The sequence below is a fragment of the Platalea leucorodia genome, assembly GCF_965183815.1.
Source record: "Platalea leucorodia genome assembly, chromosome: 6".
In the NCBI taxonomy this organism is placed as follows: Eukaryota; Metazoa; Chordata; class Aves; order Pelecaniformes; family Threskiornithidae; genus Platalea; species Platalea leucorodia.
In genome coordinates this window covers 41564523-41590661 of record NC_138828.1, presented here as the reverse complement: position 1 = coordinate 41590661, position 26139 = coordinate 41564523, and the positions used below count along the sequence as shown (strand labels likewise).

The following is a 26139-nucleotide window of genomic DNA, read 5'->3' as shown; positions in this document are numbered from 1 at the left end:
GAAAATAAGAAAAGTTACAATATAACTTATATATAATATTTTTCCTATGAAATAATCATTTTAAATATACATAATTGTGTAATATGTGAAGTTTTTTTACTTAAACATTGTTCAGTATTTTGTGGGAAATCAGTGATTCTAGTGCATTTATTAGAGTGAGGTTTTTTTCATTACTGTTAAGAAATGTGTAATATCAGTGCATTGACCAGTGCCAGGTAGGACAAGTGTTTCTTAATTTTATGAAATTTTGCATTTGCATGTTTCATTACAATATAGGCGTGTGATAGAAGTTGTAAATGGAATATAAAAATATTGTCTTGAAGATTGAGAATTATTTAAATAATTCTTAGGGAATTCCTCTGGTAAAATTAGTGTTATCGTCTTTCGTTATTATTGTTATTATTATTATTATTATTATCATCATCATCATCATCACGTGTAGCAAGGCTATCATTACTATTAAAAATAAGATAGTTTAAAAAACCTAAAAATCAGATGAACTGTTAGTGTCAACAAAATAATACAGTAATGCCTCTATTTTGATTTCAGAATACCATCTTTGCTAAGGTAGCTAATGTTAAGTTTTACGTTTGATAGATGTTCCCTTTTCTAGTGTTGCACTCTAAGTAAAATTATAAACATGTCTATAACAGTTACTGGCCTTCTGTATACAGGCATCCATAGTAATACTGGAGTTAATTGAAAAAAGACTTTGAAATATTGTAGAATTTAAATTGGCTATCTCAGTTTATCATGTGAAGATTAGCATTTTTCATAGAGGGCCCTATAGCACACAAGCTGATTTCATGATCATCACTTCATTACTTTCCTAAATTAAATAGTGACTTTGGAAAATGCAGATAATTACCCCTTTATAAATGGGGTATCAGAGTATTTGTCTACCTTTTGAGATCTTTGCATAGTGAATTCAATAAAGAAGCAAAATATTTGTACTACCAGTTGTCTACCAGAAGTTTTGAATCATTTAGTAGCCATGCAGGTATGTCTCTGGAAGTCTGCATGATAGTGTCCCTATAGGACATAGGAGCTGAAATACTTCTGATGCAGTAAATTTTAAAAACTACAGTAAATAGCACAATATTAGACTTAATTCCTACATTTCCTTAATGTAAAAAATTGTGTCGGATAATACATCTAGTTAGAAAAAAATGAGTCAACCTCATTTCTGCATGTCTGGTGGGCAGTATCACTTGAGTTTTGAGTCAGAGAACATTTGTTCTGGAAAAGAAAAGAATCAGGGTTTTTTTTTGGTCTAAATATAAAATTAATATTTTTTAATCACATAAAATTGAACCATTGAGTTTAATTATAGAACAACAAAGCTTTCTTTCCTGAAGATATTAAGATGCCTCTCTGAACATAGAATCATAGAATGCTTTGGGATGGAAGGGACCTTTAAAGGTCATCTAGTCCATCCCCCCTGCAATTGGCAGGGACATCTACAACTAGGTCAGGTTGCTCAGAGCCCCATCCAGCCTGGCCTTGCGTGTTTCCAAGGATGGGGCATCTACTGCCTCTCTGGGCAACCCATTCCCGTGTTTCACCACCCTCATTGTAAAAAATTTGTTCCTTATATCTACCCTCTGAAGTCTGGATCTACCCTCTTTTAGTTTAAAACCATTATCCCTTGTCTTATCGCTACTGGCCCTGCTAAAAAGTCTGTCCCCATCTTTCTTGTAAGCCCCCTTTAAGTATTGAAAGGCTGCATAAGGTCTCCCCGCAGCCTTCTCTTCTCCAGGCTGAACAACCCCAGCTCTTTCAGCCTGTCCTCATAAGAGAGGTGAATGATGCTTGCATTTTGAAGAAAAAAAAAAAAAAAAAGGAAAAAAAAAAAGAAAAAATTGTGTTAATTACAAAGTATTGCTTTTATGAGGCTAAAAAGAACCTATAAACGATCTTAGCTTTCTTACAGGTTGCTGCTTTGCTATAATGGAGGGATTACTGTTCTCTCCTACATGAAAGTAATTTGGTAATTAAAAGAGAATAAATACATGATGCCTTTTGTAGTTTACTTTAAAAATGAAAGACAAAAAATCTACAGATTTTTCATGCTTTAGCAGCTGAGTGGAAAAATTGCTATTTGGATGACCTTCAGTTCCTATATAGCTCTTTTGTCTAATATGACAAAATCCTTATAAAAGTAGAATTTGAATAGGTTATGTTTAATCGGGAACACCACAAGTGAAAAGACAGCTCTCAGCTGTTCAGCCTCTAACCTATAGGCAATTACACAAGATGGAAGAGTATACAGTGTCATCAAATTAATGTGTATCATTCTTTTTTTATGCAAGTGTCCAAATGAGTTGTGGGACGTAGAAGTGAAGTGGCCTTCTATTAATATTAGAGCTGTTTAGTACATAGATTAGCAAGGAAAGTTTCAAGGTCTGGACTCCTATCACACGTGTCTAAATTTTTAAAAGATTATTTGAAATCTTGAATAATGATGAACTTCTGTTTAACCTGAAAAATGAGAATTTTTTTCCCTTGGATTGACATGAACATGAATGCTCACATAATTTATTTTTTTCTTGTTGAAATTTGTTCAGTTACTTTGGTTTTAGTTTGTGTTATGGTACAAAGGTTACTGAAGTCATGCATTATTTTTCTTGCAATATGAAATACCGGAGGCAATCAAAAATAGGGGGAGACGTATTTGAGTTAATTTTCTTCCTACTAGCTGGGATAGTGCTGTGGTTTGGATTTAGCATGAGAATAATGTTGGTAACACACTGATGTTTCAGTTGTTGCTAAGTAGTGCTTACACCAGTCAAGGACTTTTCAACTTCCCATGCCCCGCCAGTGAGAAGCCGGGAGGGGGCACAGCCAGGACAGCTGACCCCGACTGGCCAAAGGGCTGTGCCATATGCCATACCGTATGGCGTCATGCTCAGTATATATAAACTGGGGGGAGTTGGCTGGGGGGGCATCGATTGCTGCTCGGGGACTGGCTTGGCATCAGTCAGCGGGTGGTGAGTGGTTGTATCAGTTGTTTTTCCTGGGTTTTGTTCCTCTCTTTGTTGTCGTTTTCCTTTTCATATTATTATTATTATTGTTGTTGTTGTTGTTATTATGAAACTGTTCTTATCTCAACCCACGAGTTTTCTTACTTTTGCCCTTCCGATTCTCTCCCCCATCCCACTGGGAGGGGGAGGGGGAGCGAGCGGCTGTGTGGTGCGTAGTTGCTGGCTGGGGTTAAACCACAATGCTGGCTTACCAGGAGAGAAATCTTATACTCTAATTTTATATTCTGAATGCAGAATTCACTATGTTGTCCATTTCAGTCTCAGTCCTGTCTGTTTTGTACTCTGAGCTCCGTTTGTATTTTTTTTTTTTTTCCTGAAAATGAACTCATGTTAATGACTCTTAGAGCAGTACTGCCATCTTAGTTCAGACAGAGGTGCTGACTACTCTGCTGCATTGGCTTTAACTGTCAAATAACTTCCAGTGTCTGACTCTGGATACACTGTCATGTTTATTACAGTCTTATCTCTGAAATTCATTTTCATGTTAAATGCTTCTCTTCTTACAGGGTGATACTTGTCAGTCAATTTAATTGAAATGTCATGCTGACCTTTATTTGAAATACTCTGAACTTCCTGTGGTTGTTGGAAGTTCTTTTTGCTTTGATTCCAATTAAAATCCTTAAATTACCAGTGTACAAAAAGTGCATGCTAATTAACCTTATGAAACTGCCTGCTAATTAATCTTACAAACAATATCTCTTTTGCAGAGGTAGTTCAGCTGAGTCTGCCTGAAGATCAAAAACTAAGCACCACTGCAGCAACAGTGGGACAAAGTGCTGTCTTAAGTTGTGCGATCCAGGGAACTCTGAGACCTCCCATCATCTGGAAGAGGAACAATGTCATTCTGAATAGCTTAGATTTGGAAGATATCAATGTAAGTAAGAGAAATCTCTATTTAACAATTTGTTATCAAAACTTTTCATAAAGAATGGAAAAGTGATATGTAACAAGCTGCATACTCCTGATGTTTCAAAGAAAACAAATCGAAATTATATGGCTGCCAAACTCAGTCTTTTATTTTGTTGTGTATTCAAACCCTTGTTGTTAAATATAGAGAAAACATGTTTTACAGACTAATCATTTAAAAGAATAAGTATAGCAATAAATGCACATGAGGACAAATCGCAGCCCAAAATACGGTCAGCATTATACATTCAGGATTATACAGTCTACATCTATTTTATACAGTCTACATCTATTTTATACATCTAAAAGAAAAACGAAATCTGTGAAATGGACATTTTAAGAAATGCATAGTGATGTAGTATGAATAGATCATAATAATAACCTTTTCTTCTAATAATTCAATAAGAATGTATTTTTTCTAAAAGAAGGATTTTACTACAAAATTGATTGTTTTACTCATTCCTCCAAATATTCAGCAGTGTATATGGTACTTCTCAAAGAATCACCAGTGAATATGAGTATAACATAGAAATCTTTCTTTTAGGAAGGTGAAATAGAAAATGAGAAACATAATTGCATCTTCTGACAAAACTCTAAAAATACGCTTTCAGCTGTATTTTGTTTGCTTGTGGGTATGCTTACTTCGCTTTGGCCGTTTTATATTAGCAAAGTTATAAATGTGGACAAACCATTACACTGGGAGCTGTGCTTGCTGTCTGACTCAAGTGAGTCTGAAATCACTGGAACTGTTACGTGTGTGGGATAGCGCCACAACCAAATATCTAGTTTGATTATCTTTATTTCGTTTTCTTGTGAATGCTCTTATTTCTAAGGTGGCAATTGTACTCGCACATCACCTTTGTTTTGATTGCTGTTTTTACATTAGTTCTGTTTGTAAATTGAGCTTCCTCACAATGGTGCCTCGTAAAATAAGGGGCAGTTTCAAAGCTCATCTTGCTTGAATGGTACCTTTGAGTTACTTGAGAGGCTTAGGATAAAACCAGCATCCTCTGAGAAGTTCTCAGTTAAATAAGTGTTGCTTTTTTTAGTTTGGTATTAATCATAGGACTGACATTCGAAAGTGTCTTGCCCATGTTCAAAACCTCCTTTCTGCAATATTCGTTAGCTTTCTGTGAATATTCATGAGGCTCGTAAATAATGATTTGGAATTCTTACTAATCACTTCTAAGTATAATACATGGCATGAGCTGTAGCTAGAAACAGGAACATGCATCTGGACACAGAGAAATAAAAGGGAAATGATGAATGGAAATAATGAAGCTAACAGCTCAGTTTCAAACTGATAGGTTCAGTTGACTGTATTTGCAGATGTGAAAAGAGCGTTTTCAAAGCCTGATACATACATTTCGAGTATGAAAACGAAAAAAGGGGGAAAAAAAAAAACCAAACCAAAAAAAAAAAAAAAAAACCACGAAAAACCAATAGAGAAACTTTTGCCAGGTGCAGGTGCCTACATGTTGGCAGCGGGGGCTGCAGGGGTGGCCTCTGAGGGAAGAGGCCAGGGGCTGCCCCGTGCCCGGCACAGCCAGTTCTCGATGGTTCCGATGGACCCACCGCAGGGCACAGCTGAACCCCTCGCCACACATGTGGCACGTCTGGGAAAACATTTGAAAAAGGGAAAAAAACACCAGAGAGACAGAGAGAGAATAGTAGAGAACAAAAAGAGCTGGAGGAGCAGGAGGTGCTCCATGGTGGAGCAGATATCCGCAGCAGCCACACTGGAGCAGGTTTATCTTGAAGGACTTCAGCCCATGGAGAGTCCTGGCTGGAGCAGACAAAAAGGATGAGGAGAAAGGAGACACAAAGAGAAACTGCTGTGTACTGACCATACCCCTCCAACCTTCTGCACCACTCAGGCAGAGGATAAACGAGTTGGGAGTGAAAGAATGAAGTTGAGCCTGGGGAAGGGAGTAGGAAAGCTGTTGTTTTATTAATGTATGTCTTTTTGTTTCCCACTGTCCGAATTAGTAATTACTGGTTTATTTTAGTTGGCAATGAATTAAGCTAAATTTCCCAAGGTTGAATCTGTTTTGCCCACCATGGTAAGTAGTAAGAAATCTCCCTGTGTTTATCTCAATCCATGAGGCTTCTCATTCCTGTTCCTCTTATTTTCTCCCCCTTTCCTGCTGTGGGGGCTGGAGGGGGAATGAGTAACCGAGCAGCTGGGTGGGAGTTTGGCCATTAGCCAGGGCCAAGCTAGCACACTTCTGAAGTATTTATCACAGCTGGGAGGGAGTTGAGTATGGAAGTTTTGAAGACTCATGGGATGCCCAATTTGAAGTCAGACTGCAGTGGTGATCAGACATTCAAAGCAAAGTTGAGATTGCTAGAATTGGCCAGATTTGTTTGTATTTAACAGGAGAGGAGGAATGTGTGACGGTGTACTGGATTGACAACCCACAAACATAAAAAGAAAGGCTTGCAGTGCTGGGATGATGTCTGTGTGTGCATTTTGTGTACAGGTACAGTAAGAACTGTAAAGGGAGTAAAAGCTTCCAGTGACAGGAGTGTGTAATTCTGAAGATGAATGTATTCATCGTTTATTGGTTAGCTTAAGAAAAACAAACAAACTGGAATGCTTGGAAGTCTTTTTAAAGAAAAATTGTGTTATAGCTTAGTCCTTTAATGTTAACAGTTTAGTTATGATTCAAATGTAGAAAGAGAATGACAGATCCGATATCCATGGAGTGAGGCACTAAAATTAATAGCACTCAAATCTATATAGGTGATATGCATCTAATATGTCTTTGTAGATTAACAAAGGGTGGAAGAAAGAGTTAATGGAATCTGGATACTTGGTCCTCAGAGTCTCTTTTCTTCAAAATTTATTTTACATGTTTCACTGTTTACACTGGTTTGATCCCTCTGTATTTATTTCTAGACCTTCCCTTGGTCTGTTTCTTTTTTTTCTTCCATATTTCTTTGGTCATTCCATACCTTTCTGAACCTTGTTCATCGTATATTCCCTGTTTGGTTCTTACAGTTTCACATTTGCTTAAAGGTTGTTATGTAGCCATAATTTAGTATCCATTCAGGCAACGCAATAAAAATAAAACCTTGGGGAAAAGAAAAATAATTGGGCAAAAAAGAATGTTGTTTTATATTTCACAATGGAAAATTAATTTAGTACTTAAATAAATATTAACTTCAAAGGAACAAATGCAGAGGGAAACATAGTGTGCTCCAGTTTATGTTGCATTTTAACCACCAAAGAATGTATTGTACTTATTCAGGCAGTTTTAAACATTCAAAACCCCTAAGTCCTTGTATAATTTAAGCTGTCCCCAGAGGCAATGTGTTCTTGGCTTAACTATGGCTATATTATAAACTACAGTCATGTTTGCCTAACTCTGGGAATTATTAATTTACTCAGTTATACAAGAACTACTTTTGTGCATCTCAAGACTAATAATGTTGTGTAAATAGTAGTACAATTTCTGAAAAAACATGACAAGCACTGACCTGGGAAGATAGATAAATATTTTTTTTCAGCAAAATACATCAGAGATCATCATAACCAGAAGTCAGCACATACATAGGAAACCAATCAGACTAAGCAGTAGTGACAATGTGATTTTGTAAATCATAGCAAGTGCTCATACTTAGAAGTTAAATTTTTGCACTATGCGGTTCTTAATATGAGTTAAGCTATTTGCTTCAGGGAGGGACAGACTCAGACCAATATAACGTTCTAGTGTTTTGCCAAATGGGAAAATGCAACAAGAAGCAGCAAAAGAGTCCAAGCCTAAACTCAAATTATGACTGTTGAATTTCTGTTTTGTTGAAAAATAATCTACTCTTCTGAAAGTATACAGGATATATGTCTAAGGCTGTCAACGGTGGAGTGGCTAAGAGCCAGTCTTAAATAACGAATAGTGTTACATACTCTTAAGACATTTTAAAGAAATGTTAAGAAACACTGTTTGACTTTCAAAGGTTGATAATGAAAACTGTATTTAAGTAGTGCATTTAAAACACGATAAAATAATTTAGAGAATGCTATCAAGTGTATGGTCAGATATTAATAACATTACTGGTAATACCCAGTTGGTAATTTTAGAAGTCCTTAGTACTCCTCAAGTCTTCTTATGGTACTTATGACTACTATTTGTGGAAGTAATGCATCTTGCTACTGATCTTTCTCTTATTGAAGCTGATGGGAGTCAGGGATAATCAGCATCCATCTGAATGAAGCCATGAAAAATTGTATGCCTCTGCAAATTTTACTTAACTTAAATTGTAATCTAATTGTGCTGTGACTCACTACAGAACTGATATCGCAGGGCATTTTGCTGATATTTTAGTACACATCTAGAAAGGCTTTTTTTCCTGCTGTTATCCTGCATCTTAAATTTCTTGTCTGTCTTCCCACTTACCTCTTTGTATGTGTTTTACCTAACTTATAACTCATCATAGAAAATAATTCTCACTTATGGAAAATTTAAAAATAGCATATTTTTTTTCCCATATGCGGTACATATTACTTTTTTTTTCATGTTAGTTCATTCACTTTTTTAACAGTTCTTATATCTCACTTTACTTTATTCTTTTTCTGACCTTTTCCTTCAGTTTTGCCTTAAGCTTCTTCCCTATACCTGTCAGCAATCACACTTTTCTTACAAGGTGTCTGCCCTTTGTTCTTACATTTATACATGATCTACTTAGATGACTTGTCCACAGGTAAAGTTTAACATCTGCTAACATACTTAAATTAGTAATTTTTTAAAAGAGTGTAGTTCGACTTTGACTTTTTGATAAAAGCTCATGATATCTTTCTTTAGACTGCCTTCACGGGAAGCATGTAATATTTCCATTTTGGGGTATTTGAAGTTATGTTATAGATTATCTTTCTCTCAAAACTTCTCATTTGTTCATCTTGTTAAAATTAATTTACAGATTACAGTTTTCACCTTTTTGGTATCATTCAACAGTCTGCATTCTCTTAGTGATATATTTTCCCCCCTCCCTGCCCCCAACAAAAAACACAACCCCAAAACACCATAATGGAGATGCCATTAAAAGCTAATAACCTCTGAAAGAACATGTTCCCTTCCATTCTGGAGAGTTCTACTCAGCAATTGATGACAGAAATGTTTTCAGATTGTCCAAAATGCTAAGCATATTTCTTAGAAAGGACTGCTGACATCTGCCCTTTTCTTTTCCTTCCAACTTCTCACCCTTTCTCCCCCTGTTCCCCCCCTTTTTTTATTTTTAAGAAAATTCTCAGGAGAACCTCATGAATTATTCCCTTTCACATTGTCTTCTCCCATGGGATAGTATGGACCTACATACAAACTTCTCTTTATGCATGGTTAAATCATTCTTAGTATGACACAGTTATGACTTTAAGGCAATGATCATAAATAGAAATGCCCTGTTTTCCAAGAATTTATTTTTTTGTGTTTGTATTTATGACAGAATCCCAGGTGAGCCAGAAGTGTCAGGGAAATATGCCTCAATCTTTTTTTCTGCTCCCCAAAGGCAACAACTCTTAAAAGTAAAAAATCTCAACAGATTTTATTAGGATATAAACTAGAGGGCTTAAATTTAAAGAAAGTGAGGATTAAGAGGCAAAACAGAATAGAAATTCAAAATTCATATAAACAGATTTCTTCTTTCTCCGGTGTCCTAAAAGCGGGAATGCCTACTTCCAGGGTTGGCTTCAGTCAACTCAGTAACTTTTTGAATTGCTGCAGCAAGCTCTGCATGGTCTTGCTTCATTCATCAGGAGGATTTCATCCTCCCCAAAGCTTTGCCATTGCCCCTCTGATCTTGTGAATTCTTTGCTGTGACTCTCTCACCCCTGTGTGAGGGGAAGTGTAGGGGTCCTATGACATGAAGGGAACACAAGAACCTCCTTCCTTTCGGCTTTGCCTTCAGAGATGATGCTCCTAACCTCTTCCTTTTTGGAAGACAGTAACTCGTAGTCCAACAATGAACAACTCAAACTGGTCAGTCATAGTACTGTAGTCAAATAGCTACCAGTCTTGTTCAATACAAAAAAATGGTTCCTGACCAGCTTATTTTGAACTTTCCTTGGTACATAATAGTGGAATTGCAATGCAGCAATTGCAGTGTCTTCTATCTTCTACGTGGTCCAGCGGTATTCTATGTGTATTACAACCAGGATATATGGAGTTCACTTTAACAGCCTAGTTGCAGGTTTTCCTCATACATTATGCTTATGACGCCTCTTAAACCCATCTGTATGAAACTCTCTCATACCTTTTCTACTGAATTTTTAATGAAGTGGTTGGATTTGATTGAGTGACTCGTCAAAGTCAGCACGTTTCTATTTTTATATGTATTGAATTGCCCTTTATCTGTTACTCAGTGTTTAAGTAGGTTGTATTATTACCTTTTCTCTTCTACTTAATAGGTCAAATACCAATTTTTTTTCTCTATTCCATCTTAAAAGTAAAGTGAAAATAGTTATTGTCAGAGATTCCAATCAGCTTTATCAAATCTCTAATGCTTTTTTATTTACTTATAGATATGCCAAAAGTATTTAATCTTGACCACCAGTGCAATAATTTCATTCATTTCTCTTCCATCCTTTATTTTTCTCTTCCCTTTTTTGGAATCTGATTTTGAGTCCTAATTAATTCTTTAGCAGTGGGATAAATCACACAAAAGGGAAACTGAATACATGTAAGACTTGCAAGATTTGGCATGTTTTATTTGTTTTGAATACTGAAGCTATTTTAATATTTATTTTAGTGATGGCATGATGAACACTACTTTAGACTGTGCATCATGTTTTCATGACACTGTAAAGACATATTTAAACCAGGTACTAGTGTTGATCTGTAATCTTCTGGATTAAGGAAGTACAGTGAAAAAGATTGTGATGAGGTTTCATTCACAAGTACTGATTCCCGTTAAAATAATCTGGACATGCAAGTTCTATAACTCTAGCTTAATCGAAGTTATAATACTGCAGAACTTTATGATATGGCTTATTATGTACATCTTTTTATGGTGAGGACTATTTTAACTTTGAGCCAGCTGATGATTCTCTCTTTATGAAGAATCATTAAGATCCTCATGGGCTTTCTCTCCTCTTGTGCTATATCAGTCTGCTTCATTTTCTCTTTTAGATATTTTTAGAGCCATGAAGATGGTGAAGGGTTTAGAGGGGAAGCCATATGAGGAGCGGCTGAAGTCATTTGGTCTGTTCAGCCTGGAGAAGAGGAGACTGAGGGGAGACCTCATTGCGGTCTACAGCTTCCTCACAAGGGGAAGAGGGGGGGCAGGCGCTGATCTCTTCTCCCTGGCGACCAATGATAGCACCCAAGGGAACGGCAGGAAGATATGCCTGGGGAGGTTTAGGTTGGACATCACAAAAAGGTTCTTCACCCAGAGGGTGGTGGAACAGGCTCCCCCTGGGAGGTAGTCACGGCTCCAAGCCTGGCAATATTCAAGAAGCATTTGGACAATGCCCTCAGACATATGGTGTGAATTTTGGGGTTGTCCTATGCAGGGACAAGAGTTGGACTCAATGATCCTTGTGGGTCCCTTCCAACTCAGGGTATTCTATGATTCTGTGATTCTATGATCTCCATTAGAAACGAAAGTGTTGGTTTCAGAGGTGAACAGAATCGTGTTCTGTGGACCATGATCGACTCTCATGCTTTCAACAGTGTAACTGAGATCATGACCTGGTCCTTTTCCTATCAGAGCAAGAGTGGGGCAAAGTAATTGCTTCTTGCAGACCTGAGTCCCTTGTCTTGCACTGCTCATAATTCTGTGTTCTAGAGCTGTTTCTGCTAAGCATATCCAAAATAGCTGAGTCTGTTAGTATTTTCCTGTTTGTTTTTCAGAAGTTAAAAATGAAAGGCCTTGTGACAGTGAAAAGTGGTAATATAACATGTATATCCATTCCCCCTTGCCCTGAAGGAATCCTTGAAAATAACCCCAGGCAAGCCATGGTAAACTACCTGGAAGGCAGCACTATACATTTTTGACATTTACAGACAGAAACTATCAATAAAATAAAAGGGACATTGTGGATTTCTGAATTGATTGGTTCTTCCAAACCAATTTCTTAACACGTTGCATTGCACACATCTTTAGAAGAGTAGCTGAAATGATAGTTCTGTACTCCGAGCTGTGTTTAACAGGGTCTTCTGTGTGAGCTGAAATATATGAATACCAAAGGTGTTCAAAACATTGTTTTTCTTCTCCATAGACATATCTTCCTGTGCATTGCAGCTGATTCTGTCTAGTTTCATTGGGGATTCCAGAATACATCAGTGACACTTTTTTTAGAAATATAGAAATTTCTAAAAGTACACTTAGAATATAAAGACAGCAAATAACAACTTACTTGATTTGCATGATCGTTATTTTTGGTAGGCCCCTGCCTGTTCTAAGTTTTCAATTGTAAATACTAATTAGCAGATTCTGTATAAACATGGAAATATTTTAAGGCAGGTGCAGAGCTAGTGATTTATATTAACGTTTTCCTTTCAGCAAGCTGTCTTTTAAATACATTGTGCTTTTTCTACCATATTATTCATTCAAACAGTTTGTTATTGTCCTACTGCTATAGTAACTTTTACTCCTTTTTTCAGTGACACTAGAACTTCTATCACACCTGCCTTTCTTTTCACTCTTGCCTGTCTTCGCTATATTTTAAAATTAGCAGAAAGCTATTTGATCTATTATTGATTTACTATTTGATCTACTATTGACCTGCGTTATAAGCTGACTTCAGAATTTTTGTAAGCATCCTTTTTCACTACCATAGCATCTTTTTCCCCCAACCCTTTCTTTTTAGTTCAAACTCACTGTTTTCTCTCTTCTTTTCTATATATGTATATATAGAGGTGCAGGTTATGCCTGCACTCTATATTGCTGATACTAGGAAATTCAGATTGTGCTATTAAGTTCTGATTAGTGCATGAAAAAAATTCAGTTTGATATTTATGTGTAGTTATTGATTTACTCTTCTCATTTTTTTCTGCAGTATACATTCCCTCAGCTGGGTGAAAAACAGCATTATTTCTGAATGCTTTTATTACTAGTTACATATTTATTTTTCCAACTTGTCCAGGTCATTTGGCAGTACTTTTGCTATCCTACTAGACTTAATGCTTTCCACAGCTTTGATAAGAACTGTGTGAAAGAGTTTTATAGGATGCAAAAAGAATACTAAGCTTTTCACGTTATTATTTTAGAAAAGAAGTCTCAAAAGAGCAACCTGGACTAGGCTACAGCTAGCAGGAAAGGTCAGTCCTTCTTAAAAGCAGGAGAAAGATGCTTTGTTAATAACGGCCTCCTGTGGCTCACAGCCCTGACTTTCAAATCATTGCTATAGTACATTAAATAGGAGGGCCACATCACCAGTAAAAAAAGTGTTTTGATATCCAAGAGTCTGTTTCACTGAACAGAGAGGCACAATTGCTTAAACATCAAAAAAAGAAACCGTTTCTGCCCCTCCCTGACAAGCATCCCAGGCGGAAGAGTTAAGATAGGTAGGACATAATTACCTATTGGGAACTTGGCTCAACTGGCATTTGTAATATTTAAAAAAAATAATAATAATTAGGAAAACATCCTCTAGAAGTGTACCAAAGTATTGATTCAGTACTGACTCAAAAAGAAAATCGTCACCCACCTGTAAAGTCACCAGTACAACTACTTGAAAAAGTGACATGAAGCAAATTACTTATCCAGATCAAGCCTGCTTAATTTATGGCTTTTGACAGGATTACAACAGAAGATGGTATGTCTGCCATGCTTTTCAAATGATGACATTTAAGATTTTTCTGAATCAGACTGCTCAGTGATCTATCTACCCATACTCCCATTACCATTCATATCTAAATTTTACTGATCATCTACTTTAGTACAGACCAATTTCTCTTTCATCACCCGAAGTTCTGTGCCATATATAAATGTTATCACCTTCCTGTGTATTCTTCATTTCTTTGTCATTTTTATACCATTTTTATATAGGCATCTTGATAATCTAAAGCTCCTTTTTCAAAAGCTTGCATTCAGAACTTTTTCTATTTTGATATAAGTAACCTTTGTCTCCATTGCCAAAGTGTTTTCATTATTCTGTTAAAGAGGGAGATAAAATAAACTAAAAGCTTTCCTGAATTTAGTATGAATTATGGCAATGCCTTTTTCTGTTAGTACTTTTAATGGTTCCTGTAGTTTTGCTTGATTTTCATGTAGGTTTCTATTTCTAGTTCACATCTATATTGCTAAAATGCTGCATTTTAACTGTAGTATATTTTACAGGGGTTTAATAATTTTTATTTGTTTACATTTACCACTATTAATACTGTGACAAATTTACATGTCATGATCTTGAAAACCTTGGAACATTGGAAACATTGGGAACAATTGCTCGATAAAGCAATGGTGCTCTTTCTCCGTCCATCATCTGGTCATGCTTCAGCTCTGAGCTGAAAAGAAAGTCTTGAGGATGGTGATCTCTACAGTCTCCTGGCTATTCTCACCTGGGCTCCTTTTGCCTTTTGTTCCGTTTGCTGCTCTGTCTTCTCACTCTCATTTTGTCAATGCTTTACAGGTAATAAGATTGATACAACCATACAATTTTGCACAGTCTTTGGAACATCTGTATAGTAATGACATTTTGATGGTTACTTGCCTGAGTTGGACTTGTTACATCTGGAGGTGAAAGCTTCCATTTTCTACATTCCAAAACTTTCTGCCACGCCCTGATGGAGAATCAACTTTTCAGTCTTTCTTGCTCTTCACAGGATTAGTTTTTTATGTGAAGCTCGATCTGAGCTCCTTCTAGTCTGATAAAGAATGTAGGAGATGTACTCTTCAAAGTGGGTGGGAATTACAAAAAGGAAGATGTATTTGTGCACTTGGGGAACAGATGCATCAATGATGTCCATCTAATTCTCCTTTCATGTATGCCTGGCTATTGTAGCACTTAAAACTCCACCCAGAAGTAGAGAGCTTGAAACAGTGTTCCTAAATAATGTCTAGTTTAGTTTGGTATAAAAATTTATCCTACCCTAGAGTAAGGAAAATTCAGGTGAATTTACAGAGGATCACTGAATCTGCATTCTTTATTATACTATTGCAGATAAAATGAGATAGAAGTGACTGGATTTTTGACAGTTATCCAAAAATACCTACGAAATATGTTTTTGTTTTGCTGATGATTAACATTTTTGTAGAACTTTCTAAGGAAAATATTGTAATGTTTTCCAGTGTTAGGTCTTTTCATATAGATATTTAACTGAACACTTGAAGGAAAAAAAAAATTAACCTAAAATAAAATTCAGAGTATCTGAGTAAAAGAAAGCATTCTTGTCCACTCTCATCTGAAGTAGGTTATCTTGTCTGGTTTAAAATCAGATTTGGGTGTCCATTTATTCTTAAGAATTTTGATAACAGAAATAGTTAGGCATTTCATTTCAAATTGTCATAGACCGTATCTTCCTTTATAGAGTATATGCTCCTTCCAGGCAAAAGTCTGTCTTTGCAGACCTGTTCATGTTAATGAGAAATAAAATGGAATTGCCGTACTCTGGCACAGTAAAATATCAATGCCATATCAGTTTTGTCTGCAAGATGTTTTAAATTTTGTGCAGCAATTTGGCAAATGTTAGAAATTCCGTGAAGTTCCTGCTATTGTCACTTATAGTTAATGAAAGATGACTGAAGTTTTGTCTTCATGTTTTTGACGTGATATACATTGGTTTTAACATCAGACAACAAATTCATTCATGAAAAAGGCTTCGAAGTTTAAGCTGTGAGTGTTAAAAAATTAACATTTTAAATTATAGCAAAAGGGAAGGCAGGGAAAAAAAGCTGCCTTTTCTCCCACCCTTCTGTATTAAAGATCTTATTTCCAACATAAATTCTATGATCAGTTAGCAACTGTTGATGATAGGGTTATAATTAGAGTGAAATATAATTGAAACCAAGGGTTAGCTGGAGGGATCAGCATTAGAAAAAGAACTTCTGTGCATTTCAGTCTTCCAGAGTAAGGCTTTACTGTATATAAGACAAATTTGTATGACAGTATTTCAATAATACAGTTAGATATGGTGACAGTAGCATAGAATCTTTCCGATGAATGGTACTATCCCATTGTTTAATATGAAAACATAGAACAAAGGTGAAAAAAGAAGGTATAGTATATATATCTTCATGGTTCATAAAGGACTTGTACTTCTAATGAATTTTTGGGTCCATTACAGAAAGCAGTAGTTAAAAAAGCAAAAATTAAATACGGGAGACAAATATAAACAATAATGGTGTACTGAGAAGTAAAATTATTTTGGTAGATCCCATAGAAACTTGAAGTCTGTTAACAAAGAATTAGCTATTGTTTCAACAAAAGAGGATTACTTATTATGATTGGCACAGCAGTAGTAAAATTGAAGCAGTGGATGTCTCACAGAAGAGAGAGCCTGTTACTCTCAGTTCAAAGAGAGCACAAGAATACGGTCATGACTCAGCGTGATGCTCTGATTTGCATATAAATCTTTTAGATAAGTGCTTTGTTTAACTGTGGCTTATGGCTTATTTTCAACTGTGCAATTGAAAGTACTTGTGTTTGATTTTTTTTTTTTTTTTTTTAAACTGTTATAATGCATAAGAAACACATGTACCTCAGGCAGTTTGCTTCAAAATAATACACAGTTTACTAAGAATTTTGGAAGTAGTGGGATATGGTAAACTTTATACGTATAACAAATGATGTGACTGTTTAGTAAGAACAAAGTGGGTAAATATCACCAAGATTTCTTTACTTAGTAACAGCCAGAAAATATTAATGACTACTGTTCACAATCCCTTTATAAAATGGGGAATTTCCATCCTCATTTCTGTGACTTGAAGACAGAATAGATCTAACAGAAAGATATGTACTGGAAAGGAGAAACATAAATATCTTACTGGTCATAATGTGTAGAAAATACAAGATTTTGTTAGTTTGGTATTATGCTATTGTATTTGTATATAGACAACAATCAAAATATATGATACCTGTAGGCTTATTAGCTTTCTTCATAACATCTTGGCTTCATATTAGTAAAAGTGCAGAAGTCATACTTGGTACAGCTCTAGAAAATATGTTTGTCAGTACCACTACATGCTGAAACTTTTTTTTTTTACAGACGACTTTCTGAACACTGTAATTTATCTTGTTTTGTACCAGGATCTTAGAATCATAGAATCATAGAATCGTTAAGGTTGGAAAAGACCCTTAAGATCATCGACAGTTTACCTGATCGGAAACCGTGACCAGAGGATTCAAAGGCTATCACTAAAAAGTATCATCACAATTCATTTATGTAGAGAGGGAAAAAGAAAAAATTGTTCCAACATAACTAGTTTCAGTGGTTACAGTGAAAGTCTTGAGGTTGCTGCCAATGGCACGGAAGTGTCTTTTCTTTCATTGACATCAAGGAATTGATCTTGCCTAATAAAGCTTTCTTGTGATGAAAGATTAGATTGATGAACATGTAATGTTGTATTAGTGGTTTCAGCAAAGGCAACGTGTGTGTGATGCTTGCAGATAACTAAGATTGGTATTAAATGTAAATTGTCTCAGCTTTCAATTTTTTATTAGTGTAATTCAGCCTTTGCTTGTTGTACTCCAGCTCATAGTGAGTGCTGGGTTCAGATTGACTGGGATTTGCTGTTTGCTTAAAAGGCTCCAAGGAAAATATTTTTATGAGTATTGAGTGTGTCAATCTGGGCTAGACCCTTGTTAAGTAAAGCTGCTGTGCTAGCATTCAAGCTCTCAATATTTTGATTTTATAAGCAAAGAGCAAAGGATGGAAGCGGACAGATGTCACTCACTTTGTTGTATGTATTCAGGTATATACTTTTAAAAAACCATCTTTTTATAGGAATTCCATTAAAAATATTTCTAAGCATGTATGTGCCAGTTTCTTACATAACATACTTTATAACAACCTGACACAAATGGCATTGTATTAATAATCCAAGTAATGTGTGTGACTGGCCCTATTTTCTCTCTACTGTTGTCTGGAGATCATACATTAATGCTGCATATAAAATGAGAGATCATTTTAAAGAAAACTATTCAAGTTACAATATACTTTATTTCCCCTTGTACCCTAAGAATAGGGGTGAAGTGAGTCACTCTGATTTTCCAAATCAGGTCTGAAGGTACTAGGTCTCTCTTTTCTTTTTTTTCACGTATCTCCTTTTCAGCTACCATGTAGTAGGAGATCCCCTACCAATCTCTATCTTTTTTGTTTTAGATAGTTTTGTCTGCAAGATATTTGAAAGCTGTATGTGTTTGACAAGGTATTTTATTGCCTGTTGGTTGGTTTATCACATGTAAACAGGGTAGTTTGTAATAAAACAAAATTTATCCTGCAGAGCTTTTTGCAGACTGCATAAAGCTTGAAGACACTCTACCTGCCTGTCTGTCTCGCTCCTGGATAGTACAGAAATACATGGGATGGACTGGATGAAAATTGAATGAAAATTTTAGTAATGTGAAAGTATAAAGGGTTATTTTTGTAGTGTATGCAGATTCTCTTGAGGTTGTTAAGAAACATCCTGAGAAATTTGTTTCTGTGAAATAAAATGAATGAGTTCTATTACTTTAAGATGAGCACACTGCAGGAATCAAAGATATGAATTATCACCAACATAAGAAAAGGGGTTTGTACTCAAGAAACTAAAACTGAAACCCCATATTTTATGCAATAGGAAGATCAAAAACTCCAATAAACTTTATAAATTTAAAACAAAAGTGCTTGTAAGCTAAGCGATGGAAAATAAGTTCAGACTTATCCCGGTGTAATTATGAAGAGTTGATGGGTTTAGAACCAGGAGAATTTAGGAAGTATTCAGTGATTTCTTTGCACTCTTCCTACAAATAGAATGAGTTTAAAGAAAGAAAATAGAAATGGGGATGCTCTTGCCAAACTCATTCCACAAATCTGACCCTAAATTGAGGCACCGTAAAGCATAAACTGTGTCAGTACTTCTGCTTCTTTGGGGCCTCCTAGGACTTAGATGTCACTTTTGAATGTGATCTGATACAAGTAAACTGCACAGTGCAAAGCTGGTTTGTTTTTGCAGATCTAGCTTGGAGGGTAATAATAAATACATCTACAATTAAAGCCAATTTAAAAAAAAAATAAGAACGGTTTGGGGGAATTGTAATAAACTGTGGTGATTGGGTGATTATTATAAATTCATGTCACTGGTTATGATGTTAAATTGAAAAATATATGAGAAACGAATGTCAAATAGCTTTATCTGATTAAATCTGATTATAGAACAATTTGTTTTGTTAAAAAGGAGTAGAAGTTAAATGGTATGTGAGTCATTCTGAAGATCTCTGTGTGTAACATGAACCAATAAAAAAGACAGCTGTATCAGAGCATGCTGAAATTTCCATTTAAAATCAGCTGTATCTACTCAGTTGGAGATTTGGAATGTCTAAATAAATTAGCAGTCATTATTGCAGATTCATAGCAAGATAACATAAAGTTACAGAGTTTTTTGGGAAGTAAAAGATGAGTGATGTTTTATGGCTAGCCTCAAGAGCTCTAGTACTTTGGCAAAACTGTCAGTTATGTCTAGTTGTTATCTCCCATATACAAGATCCAAATTCTCTTTACATGACTATGTATAAAATAAAGTTGTTATTCTCACTGGTGATCTAGGAGTGAGGGATTTTATGGCACTTTTCAGTGTGGTCTCTCAGCAGGTTCTCAGGAAACGTGTAACATTATTAAGTTTCAAAATAGCAAAACCAATTTTTAATCCACTGACATAGTTTGAAAAGTACAAAGCTGCTGCATATTTACCATACAATAATGGATGTTACCATTTATTAGATGTTACTATTTCCTCATGAAGTGAAACTGCAGTCCTTACTGTATGCAAGAGAATAAAAGAAAAATCATACATCTCTGCTTATTTAAGTAGGTACAGTGTTATTCTATTAATTTATAGGCAGAGAAATATTTTTCTCAGATTAGCTAACTACAGACAAATCCTGTTCAATTCAACTAGTGGTCAGGGCTAATGCATCACAAAGTCTTATTTTAGGAAGAGATAATAGACGGTGATCTTCGCATTAACCATTTGTAAGACAAGCTTAGGAAGACAGGCATGACAGTTTCCTCAAAATGTGAGATTTACTTAGACGTTCTGAATTACTCACTGGATGATCAGCTTTTTCCCCATTGGCAGTAGAGTCATGTTAGCAAGGCTGCCTTGCTGTGCTGAAAAATACCCTTGTAAAAATTACTCCTCTTTTTTTTCCAGTCTCCCCAGTGTCAAGAAAGAGAGGGACCAATGAAATACTTATAAGGTCTAATTGTAGCTAGAGAGTTTGTTTCCATGGTCAGCAGAGAGGTAGATGGTAACTGAAAGCAATGAACAAAGACAAATCCACTGAACTGTCCCATGAAAGGATTTTGCTACCTTTCGCTTTCTCAACTGACTGTAAAAGAAGCTTAGGAAGATTAATTTCCCTTGACCAAAGTTAGCCTGCATTAATAACCACAAACTATTGTCTGGTGTTACATTCTTCAGAACAGAGTTTCTTTTAAGATCCTGCCACTTTCTACTGTGTATACTGTACTACTGCTTACTATATTACACTGTGTTCTTTCTTTCTTTAAGCTTTGACTTGATTTACAATTTTTTGTCAGGCTGGTGCTTCAACCAGTGGATTTGCACTAGATTCACGATTTGTTCTTATTGCAGCTGTAAAATATGAGATTGGGAGGAGGTACACAAAATTTGTGCTTAGGAAATTTAGGTTTTGTTTTCCCTTTGGAGCTAGAAGGAGAACTTAAAAAATCTTGGATTTGTGCCAAATGCAATTATTGTCAGATTTCTTTATAGAATTTAATTTCTTCCTGACATGCAAAGCAAACCGCAGAGTTGCATTGCTCTGCCAACACGAACAGAGAAACTGATTACTTGGAAAGTAGGAGTTGTAAAATTGACATTAGCATGAAAAGCCTGAGCTGAATTTATCTGGCAAACCAAGCATACATCAATAATTATTTTTAAAAATGTTTCCAGTTAACCCTCAAAAGGCTATCTACTCTCTGTGTCCTCGTAGTAACGTTAAGTTACAGATACTGACAAATAAATATGTAAAATATGAACAAAAATGCGACACTAGTACTACTGGTACTTCCATGAGTCGACTGAAATCAAATGCAGAAAGCGTGGAGGGATGTATAGGGAAAAAAGGGTATTATATGTACTGGCTGTGTTTTACAAGCAAACAGCTGTTGTTATGAAAATATCTGGATGGCTGCAATTATTGATGCAGCCTTTCCACAGCAGACCAATGCAAAATTTTAATTCTTAGGTGCAAATTATTTTCCTGATCACTTCAGAGACAGATGATGTTTTTTTTTTTTCTTTTCCCGTAAGAAAATCAAGATTTCTCTTTAAAAGGAGGAGGGGAAAATCCCCACCCAAATTGTGATGTCATTATCGCTGAGCTAATATAAAAGTGCTACAGTGTTTACATTATTAACCATCAGTAAAAAAGATAACAACCAATATAATTTGCTTCCTTGTTTTAGGTTTATCAAAGACTGCAAATGGAAATACAAGTTTCATATGTAGTCAAAAAGCTATTAATTCAAAATATTTGGTGCTTGCTAGTTCCATTTATTAAGGACTCAGTAAGCTATTTTTATCAGTCTGAGGATAACGTAACTAAGAATTCACATCTCTAGTTCTCATGTCCTCATTCCCGTATTTTTTTCTTATTGTCCTTGTTGTCTTTTTCTCCTCTTCCTCCTTCTCTTCTTCCTTTTCCTAAAGTGTGGAGTTTTGGAGTTAAGAGTAATATTTTCAAGTTCTTTAGAAGCTGAAAATTTTAAGGCCATAAGAAGATTGTATAAGTTGTTTCTTCTGACCTACATGAAACAGGCCCCATAAAATCAGTTCTGTGAAAGTGTGTAAGTTTAAACTGTGGTGCATAAAAATGACTTTTTACTGTATACCAATGTTGAGGTACTGGTGCTTGCTGGTGTTCCAGGAAAAACACATAGAATTCATCAGCTGCCCGAAACTGAACTTACAGAGGGGAAATTTCAAAAGAAGATTCTTAACCAGTTCATAGATCTCTTAAATACAGTATGTTCAGTTCTATAAAATGTTTGGATCTCAGTGTAAAAAGCTGAGGCTGAAATGCTGTTCAGAAAGTTACCATCTAGGCCTAAAAAAATTACAAGAGGGAAAAAAAAGTAATTAAAAAACCCCAAACAACAAAACCAACCAAACGAAAAACTCCACATGAAAAAACTGAAAGAAAATATTTCCTCTTTTTTGAGTCCAAAACGACCCCTTTGGATCACTCCAAATGTGGAAGACCCAGCTACTGAGCTCTAATTATGTACATTAATGATTTAACTATGATGTACCTGTATCTTACTTGGGACTCTAGGGACTAGATCAAAAGTTATTTTGTGAGGGAGTTAGGCCTTCTTTTCTAGAACAAACATGTGTTCTGATGTAAAAAAATATTTAAAAGTCTTCTGTCAATTTTGGGTATAATGGCTTCAGATCAGCTAAATCTAGACTGTATTCCTAAATCAATTTTCTGAACTTCTCAAATTCTCTGAACTGAATTCTCAGTTATGTGTTGCAGGTGATATTTGGGCAGGGAACAGTGGGGATGCAATGAGTGAAAAGGAAAATAAAGACATGATATTTTTCATTTGGGGGGAGATGTTTTTGGGGGGGAATGTTATGATATCTAGATGAGAGAATACTCAAGATTGGAGTACAGAAGGTTTTTTTACAAAGAAAAAAGTCATTTAAGAGAGCAATATATTGACAATAAATTAACTGTGGTTTAAAAAACACCCACAAACCAAAACAAACAAAAAAAAATCCTAGTCTCTATGATGATGAAGAAATTAAACCAGTCTGTTTCATTATACATTCTCCTGTGGGGAGAGCTGGCAACAGTCTTTCTAGAGCTGTTAATGAAGAAGTGCAGGCAAATGATCATAGACTCTCTCATATGCAAAGCATTAGCATATGAAAGCAAGTTAGAAAACCAAAGGAAATAATTATTGATTTATAAACAAAAATCACCTTTAGGTTTCTGTTGTATTAACACTAAGACAACTAAGCAAAGATTCATTGTCAAATGAATGTTTTCTTTCCACATTCCTTTACTTGTTATTCATGACACATATCATGATTCTTAAATGTCAAGTCCTTCAACAGAACAGAGTTGCAGTGGAATCATTGTTAAGATAATTGTTCAATTCTATCTTTTTCATGCATGGCAAAAATAATTAGAGTTTCTCAATTTAATTGTATAAATACCATCCCATTTCTATTTGAATAGTAGTCTATTTAACAAAAATTGAGCTTGTAGCAATGTATTTAGGGTCATCAAGTATTTTTTCAAAAGGTAAAAAAGCCCTTTTCTGTATGTATTGCTGCTGATGTTTGAAGGCTCTGGTTCAGTGACGCCTGTGTGTGTCTGTATGGATGCAGGGTTTTTTCAGTGACTTAGCTTGTGAGTTATTCTATAAAACACTAAATATACGTCAACATTCAGTGTCAAAGAACTCTGTCTATACTTCACCATCTCTTTCCAAATGCTGCTTACAACATTCAGTTCTCTTTGTATTGAATTGTTTGCTTTAATTAGCAAAACAAACATTGAACTCAGTATAATAATAAGCTAGGGACATTTGTTTTGTAGATATAAAAAAACCAAACCAAAACAAACAACAAAACAAAACAAAAAAAAAAAAAACACAACAAAAAAAACCCATCCATAAAACCCAAACTCTGAGTGATGAAATGACAATGTCATGTGGAGTCCTGTTGAAATACTGATGTCTCTTAGTGAAATAGCCACAGGGAGGTTTTATCCATGGTTTCCATGAAAAAGAAGGGAGAAGCCATAATACAGACATCTGTTTACTTAGAAAATAGCTATGATACCTAAAGATATCATCATGCTGCAGTGAATCAGTCAAAGGCCTGGAAAAGGTAAGTGTGCTTCAAAGCAATATCTAATAACTTAGCATAAGGAATGTTAAATTAAACTAGTCTCCAGACTGCATTGTAGCAGCTAAATGTTAATACACTCCATCCTATGTCCTGTTTTGTTCACAAATACCGTTGGCAGAGATTAGGCAAAAAATTTCAGACAGCAATATTAGCCATTTGCTAGATAAAGTTTAAGTACCTCTAGTGTGGCTCTTTTGAAGAGCTATTCTTCATTCTTCCATTAATAACTTGAAAAGCAACACTTTGAAAACATGTGTTTAGCTAGTAAGGAGAAAAAAGTTAATTGAACTTACTGCTTAAGAGATAAAGATAAAAAATATCCAATTAGGAAGATTGCTGGAGTTAGTCAGGTGGGGTTTTTTTTGAAAGGAAATCCAGTTGTATTGGTTCACGTAATCAAAGTTAAAAAGTAAGCATTAAAGGGGGTTCTTTTTTGATTTTTGTAATGGTAACTTATATAATGGCATATTGAAGGCCTGATAGAAATATTGTCTGTGTAACTGAAGTGCTAATACAGAAAGCTATCGTTATCTTAAGAAAGGCAAGTTATTGACAGTTTTATCAGGTGGGTTAATTTTTAGGTGGGTTATTTTCTTCTCTTAGTGAGCACCTAGCAGAATCATCTGAAGCACAGAGTTGTGCAATGTGAAATTTAGTTGCCAAAACGCATTTGGGTGAGCAAATACAGAAAGAGATACGTTTTCTGAATAAATATTTTGAGTATATTTAGGGAAAGAAAAATGAAAAATTAAAGGGACGTTCATCTAGATCTCAATTTTCATGTTTAAATTTCAGCCTACGAGAAGACTGAAGATGTTATAGTGCCAAGGCATCTTCAGTGAAATATGAGCATAAAATCACTGAGTTTATGTTCTCTGAGAAAGAAGAAAAACTGGAAAGTAATGCAGTGAGGACTGAAAAAAATAAATCCCAGTAAACTGGGACACTAGTAGGTGAGATCCTGGAAGAATGTAAGAATAGTCATAATGGATCAGAGGTTTATCTAGCCCAGTATTTTGATAACATTCAAAGGATAGAATGTAAGAATCAGGCAGCACATAGTAATATTTTTTATCAAAGTTCTTTTACTGTGCAGCTTACAGACTCCCTGAGTGAGATATTGTAGCTGTGTTTTCTGTTTTTAAAAGCTTTTGATATACTGTTCTGTGAATTTGAGGAATTTACAGAGAAGGTTACAAAGTTTGGGAAGAAATGAAGATTGAGTCGATTTTAATAACATGTATATAAGAATTCTATAAATATAAAGGCACAAAGGAACCAAACTGTTTTCTGCTGGGATGTTGCCTTTTAGGAGCAAACTGACAGCATAGAGGTTAAATGAGCTTGGATACCAAAACACTTTAATCACAGATACATGTGGTTTCACGAATTACGCAACTTCCCTGTTCCATGGGAGAAACGGTGCAGTCCGGGAGAGAAGCTGGAGTGAGGTCGGTGAGTGGGGCAGCTCGTTGTGTGGCCTCCCTGTCCTACGGCATGGGAGGTGGCTCAGTCCAGAAGTTGGGCAGGTCAGCATAGCAGGTCCATCTGGGTGATGTGCAGTCCTGAGGCTGGGGTGTGGGATCCCCCAAATGTCTCTTTGGTTCACTTGAGTGGTTTTATTTCTGGTTGGATTTGTCCCCTGTGTACCCATTGAGTATCTCGCATGTCCCTCTTGTCTCTCCCCTGGCACTATCAGTTATAGGATTGGGTCGAGAATATTCAAGTCTTGACTGGCGTATTCAAATTCATTCAACGCCAGCAACTGCCTGTTGTTGTCACTGGTGTTCACAGTCTGCACCTCTCAAAAATTCTCATTATCTTTTCAGTGGTGTTTTCACACTCATTAACAGGTTGGTTGTGCTAAGTTAACCTGTGTTGTTATAACCAAATTTCACAGAGGCTCAGCCTATGCCAGCTACCGCACTGGACCAAAACAGGATAACCTTTGGTCACAAGCAGGTACTTTTGTCACTGTGATCATGCAGTATGTTTTCTATACTTAGAAATTTTAGTATAGCCAAGCCTTGCTATTTTTCTATGTTAATTTACGTGTGTCAATCTAAGTCAAATTTCCTTCTATAGTATAGTGACTGGCCTTCTGGGTAGAGGAAATAGCACAGATATCCTCTTTCTTGATTTTAGTACAGCTTTTTAC

The 26139-nt window shown here is 35.7% G+C and overlaps 1 protein-coding gene across 3 annotated transcripts in view; it reads left to right on the top strand.

Annotated features, from left to right (window-relative positions):
- Nucleotides 1–26139, top strand: part of FSTL5 (follistatin like 5) — a 362482-nt gene that overhangs the window by 253796 nt on the left and 82547 nt on the right. For all 3 annotated transcript variants that reach the window (XM_082314957.1, XM_082314955.1, XM_082314956.1), the window contains one exon: nt 3752–3918. In XM_082314957.1, coding sequence (XP_082171083.1) covers nt 3752–3918 — 167 coding nt within the window. The remainder of the gene's footprint in view (nt 1–3751; nt 3919–26139) is intronic.